Source organism: Nanorana parkeri, unplaced genomic scaffold (genome assembly GCF_000935625.1).
Source record: "Nanorana parkeri isolate BGI_ZX_2015 unplaced genomic scaffold, ASM93562v1 scaffold1862, whole genome shotgun sequence".
NCBI lineage: Eukaryota > Metazoa > Chordata > Amphibia > Anura > Dicroglossidae > Nanorana > Nanorana parkeri.
The window spans coordinates 223,691-229,487 of NW_017308130.1; the positions used below are offsets into that span (position 1 = coordinate 223,691).

Below are 5,797 nucleotides of genomic sequence, written 5' to 3' on the forward strand. Positions count from 1 at the left end.
ACACCTGGTCCACACTGCACCCCCATACACCCATTCCACCCCTGCACCCCCATACACCTATTCCACCACTGCACCTCCACACTGCACCTCCACACTGCACACCTGGTCCACACTGCACCCCCATACACCTGGTCCACACTGCACCCCCATACCCCTATTCCACCACTGCACCCCCATACACCTATTCCACCACTGCACCTCCACACTGCACCTCCACACTGCACACCTGGTCCACACTGCACCCCCATACACCTATTCCACCACTGCACCTCCACACTGCACCTCCACACTGCACACCTGGTCCACACTGCACCCCCATACACCTATTCCACCACTGCACCTCCACACTGCACCTCCACACTGCACACCTGGTCCACACTGCACCCCCATACACCTATTCCACCACTGCACCTCCACACTGCACCTCCACACTGCACACCTGGTCCACACTGCACCCCCATACACCTATTCCACCACTGCACCTCCACACTGCACCTCCACACTGCACACCTGGTCCACACTGCACCCCCATACACCTATTCCACCACTGCACCTCCACACTGCACCTCCACACTGCACACCTGGTCCACACTGCACCCCCATACACCTATTCCACCACTGCACCTCCACACTGCACCTCCACACTGCACACCTGGTCCACACTGCACCCCCACACACCTATTCCACCACTATATCCCCGCACACCTGTTCCACACTGCAGCTCCGTACAGCTATTCCACCACTGACTTGCTTTCAGAAGGTGGGTCAGCGATGGGTGGGTCCCTCGATTGTCAGCGGGCCAGCGATGGGTGAGTGAGATCGCGCCGAGGAGAGCAGCGGCGTGCGCGGCTTCAGCGTGCGGTGGGCGTGGCTTACGCGGCCTGTGCCGTGGGCACGGCGGCCGCAACGGAGCAGCGTGTGACGTGTGGCTCAGGCTGCATGGGGAGCCCCGAACAGGCAAATCAATCGATAGCCGACGAATCGACGATCGAAAACGTTGCCAAGACAAAAGTCTTGCGATGGTTGTAAGGTGTGTGCCCAGCCTTAAGATCTACCAACAGCTATGTAGTACAAGGGCCTGCTTGAGGATGTAGATTGGATGGTTTGTTGTGGTGGGTCCTCATATTACTTATTACATAATGCTTAATTTTGGTAAAGATTGTACAATTGGGTTGAACAGTGATTGGCAAGTTTAAAGACAAGCATTGTATATATGGTTGGCTTTATTTACACAACGCATGCACTTTGTTATATTTCTCTGCATGCATTCAGCAAGCAGAGCACCTGAGTGTTTCGTTGAAATCTGGAGCATATCTCAGTCTTTGGCAGATGCTGAAGCATCTGTGTGCTAGTTACTACTGTAAAAGTCTGTTAAAGGCCTCCTCATGTGTATGGTGATGGGCACACCACACTTAATTTAAAGAAGAACTCTGGGGAAATACAATCTTAACCCTTGCAGTGGGGCTCCCTCCGCACTGCAAGGGTTAACTGCTCGTGTTGTCTAGGGAGCTAAAACAACAAAGATATACTCACCCAAACCGTGATCCCGGCTGGCTTCTACAGCGGTTCCTGGAGCCTCTCTCCACATCTACTCCAGCGGTCTAAGGCCCCATTCACACCTAGGCGTATTGTAATATGCGCGTCTGTCGTGCGGGTTTTTTTTACCGCGATTCGTGGTAAAAGTCGCGCGACCCCAAAGGCTACTTGGCTGTATCCCAATAGAAAACGCCCTACAAAACGGCCCAAAGTAATCCCGGGACCTTTTCAGGCGTGGGCCGTTTTGTAGGGCGTTAGGGACGGGCGGAAATACGGCAAGGTGGGAACGAGGGCATTGACTACAATGCAATTTATATTTTTGACCGTTTTGTAGAGCGTTTGTCGAACGTAGAACGCCCTACAAAACGGTCAGGTGTGAACGAGGCCTAAGGTCCTGTGAGTAATCGCGTCCTATTCAGTGTATAGCATGTGAGGACCCCGAGGAATGGAGTGGAGGAGGAGAGGATAGAATGAAGGGACCGGTCTAGCAACCAGCCGCAGTTGCGTTTCAGGCGAGTATATCTTCTTTTTTTTTCCCCTAGGCAAAGCGAGCACTTAACCCTTGCCATGCGGGGGTATCACCACTGCAAGGGTTACAATTTTCTTTGCCGGAATTCTTCTTTAATACATACATTGCTGAACACAATACAACACAGTGAGAGACATTTATCAATTCTATTGCAAAGCAATGCTAAACTGGCGCAGTGAGACATTTTTACTACCAGCTTACAGCTTGAGTCATACACTTTTCTCTTTGCTTCTCTAAAGTCACACTGTGGCAGAATAAAATCTGACCCCGACCACTTCTTGATTACCGTATGCGTCTGTTTTAAAGTGAAAATCAGTTGCATTTTCAGTAATAAATCTGACTCATTGTGCCCATATACATGTAGCCAAAAGCAATTAAGGCTCCATTTACACATTGCATTTTGAATTCAGCACATGATCTTGCGTGAAAAAAACGCACGCACACAAAAATGCGCAATTTTAATAGATGCACGTTTGCGGCTACAACCACAGTCTTAGGGACAGAACATGCTAAAATTGCACATGTACTTTTTGCCACATTCCATGTTTTTATGCGCACGGATGAAAGCTCAGTTGTGAACGAGCCTAATTTTAGATCTCCAGTCACAGAATGGGGAGGTGACCTGTAAGTTTTACTGACCTGCAGGCGAGAAAGTGTGGCAGAGCTATATACAACGTAGGACTAGATGGGCAGTGATATAATTACTTTGGTAAGTAAAATGGCACCTGTATACTGTATGTATAGGGCATTTTATATAAAAATAATGTAAAAGTTTTATTTGATGGGGAAAGGAGGACAAGGCACAAAAGTGTCAGGGATCTTGTAGTTCAGCTTTAATACAACACACATTAACAGCCGGTACAGATTGCGGTACAGAAGTGTGAATCAACCCTTAGTTTATTGATTGTTCAATGCCATTATATATCTTATACTGTAAATGAGAATAACACCATTTATATACACGTCTATCATTTGCTCTGAGATTAGCATTAAGGGCCCATTCAAACTGGTGCAATAGGTTAATCACACAGTTCCTTATGATTAACAACGCACCTACCGTGCATCAACAGTGTGGGGGGGAGCGTTGTGTTACCATTCATTTGAATGGCACCCCAAATGCACTTTGCGGCCACAATGCGATCGATTGCGCTGACACACACGGTACTGCAATCTCATGTGTTGTGCAGTGCAATTTTAAAAAGTGCATGAACCACTTTTTTATCGCAACGCACAGTAGTGCGGTACTGCGTGTTGCAGCGCGATTGATCGCATCGTGGGTGGGAGGTGCATTTGGGGTGCCATTTAAATTAATTTCAACACAACACACCTCCAGCACTCTTAACGCATGGTAGGTGTGTTTCACAGAATGGTGCGTTATTCACATGGAACTGTGCAATTAACACCTCACCAGTGTGACTGGGCCCTAAGCCATCGATACCATGTAAAACATTCCAGTTATAGTGACAGTGTTATAATTAGGAAAAGCGATATGCTGAAGGAGATGACACTGATATTCAGACTCCAATATAGTTCAGTGCCACTAACATACTCTATTGTCTTGTCCCTCAGGGATATTTGTTGTTAAAGTAGCAGAAACGTAGTAAATTGAAGGCACGTGGCTGTGACAATGGCAGCTGTCCAATTAATTTCATTTGCACCACTGATTTCTGCAGCCGGGACTGGGACTGGGGCTGGTGCATCTGTAATGACAAGATGAAATGACAAATGAAATGAGTTAAAACTTACATTAAGTGATGGATGAAAGTGAACCTGTTGCCAGTCAACTATTTACATATTGCTGGGCCCTGTCCCCTAGTACTTCCACCGACCCCCCAGATACATCCCCTGGCAATTATTATTATATTTTTTTTGATACAGGGTTATTCACAAAAAGGGTGAAGAGTTTGGAGAAGGCCGGAGAAGTGAACAATCTAGGCCAAAATAGCAGATTTGGAACATGAGCTGAATTGGAGAATTTTTCCAAATCGGCTATTTTGTCCTAGATTGTTCACTTCTCCGGCCTTCTCCAAACTCTTCACCCTTTTTGTGAATAACCCTGTTACCCTTTTTTTCAGACGTCTTCAGGTTGGATAAAGGACAGACAGGGTCCAGTTCCTCTTTGGATCTTCTCCAGCAGTGGGCCATCCTCAATGATGCAGAGAACAGCGCTGATGTGATGACGTCAGTGACATTATGTGCAATACTACACTGTGAGTGGAGGGCGAATACAGTCTTCCAGGTTGAAGGATGCTGGGCTTCATTCAACAGGGAAGACCTCTTGTGGGAAAAAGGAACTACTGCAGGGTATATTGTAGGTGAGTACATTGCATAGTGGGATACGATGGGGAGTCAAGGAGGCAGGTCTTGCTTGTTGCCATGTAAACTTATCCTCCCCACCCATGGAACCACCACTGATCGGCATGCCCTTTGCTTGCTGTTGTTTGCTTACTGTTTTGGCCACAGTGCAGCCATGTTTTCCCTCTAATAACCACCCTAATAACAGTCAACTTCTACAGCATGGCATGTTATGTGGACCATATATAACATACATGCCTTTGTCACTATTGGCCTAAGTGTTGGCCTTTGCTGCTTTCCATTGTTGCCACCATCACTGTATCTCTACTGACTATGCTCAATGTTCACTCCTGTCCTGTTATGGCTGTTACATGATATATGGTGGGCTGAACGAGAGAAATCTTCATGCATATGACCAGTTTAATTCTTCCTCACTCTATCCAAAACGAAGAAAATAGTTTTTGCTGCACATGCACTTTAACAGCACTGTATTTCCCAGCTGCAGTCGACAAATTGAGAATTATTGTCCTTATACAGGACATTTGGGTAATACAGATCTGTGTACATGAGTCTGCTAGAGGGACAGATCATAAACAAGCCTCACTGATTGAAGTGTCTTAGAGCAGTGGTTGCCAACCGGTGGTCCGCTAGAACATTTTGGTGGTCCGCACAGAGCCGGCACTACCACTAGGCAGCTGCACCTGCTACCCCACACTCCACCGCACCTGCATATACCCTCCGAACAGTGTGGACGTGGACCGCACTGATGTGTGTGCGCGATGCCCGCAGGAGACTGCAGGATGCCTTCAGACTCCGTTGGCATCGTCCGCCCGTACTATGCTATGTGAGGCGGGCGGCCGATTGGATGACGCTGCCCGCCCGCTGAAGATCTGCAACAAGAATAAGCAACTGGCCAGGCATGCACGGCTCTGAGCATGACACCCACTACCTCCAGGCTCCACCCCCTCCTGCAGATGAGACGGAGCTGTGAGGTAAGTGAGAAGCCATTTTCTGGAATAATTGCACACACACTGTTATTCAAATCTGTCCTTCAGTAAAAAGTATTTATTTACTGTAGTTAATTTGCTTAGCTAACAGACTGTTAGGTAAGTAAATTACCACGGTAAATACTTTTTGCTCAAGTATAGATTTTTAATAACAGTTAGTAACAGATTTTGATCATTTTTGCTGTGATGGTCCATGCTAAAAAACAGCAATTGGTATTGAGGCTGATTTACTAATACAGCGGTCACCAACCAGTGGTCCGGTCCACGAGAACGTTTTGGTGGTCCCCGGGCCCCTCTGATACGGTTCAGGCTGGGCCGTCATTGAAGCAGCACGGAGGCTCCAGGGCTGCCTGTATATATACAGTATATATACAGTATATATATATATATATATATATATATATATATATATATATTATATACATATACA

The 5,797-nt window shown here is 47.0% G+C and overlaps 1 protein-coding gene across 1 annotated transcript in view; it reads right to left on the reverse strand.

The window, feature by feature from the left end:
• Positions 1–5,522: 5,522 nt before the first annotated feature.
• The window catches only part of LOC108799953 (putative defense protein 3), a 6,163-nt gene continuing 5,888 nt past the window's right edge, over positions 5,523–5,797 (reverse strand). The window contains exon 5 of the mRNA XM_018571898.1: positions 5,523–5,563. Coding sequence (XP_018427400.1) covers positions 5,523–5,563 — 41 coding nt within the window. The remainder of the gene's footprint in view (positions 5,564–5,797) is intronic.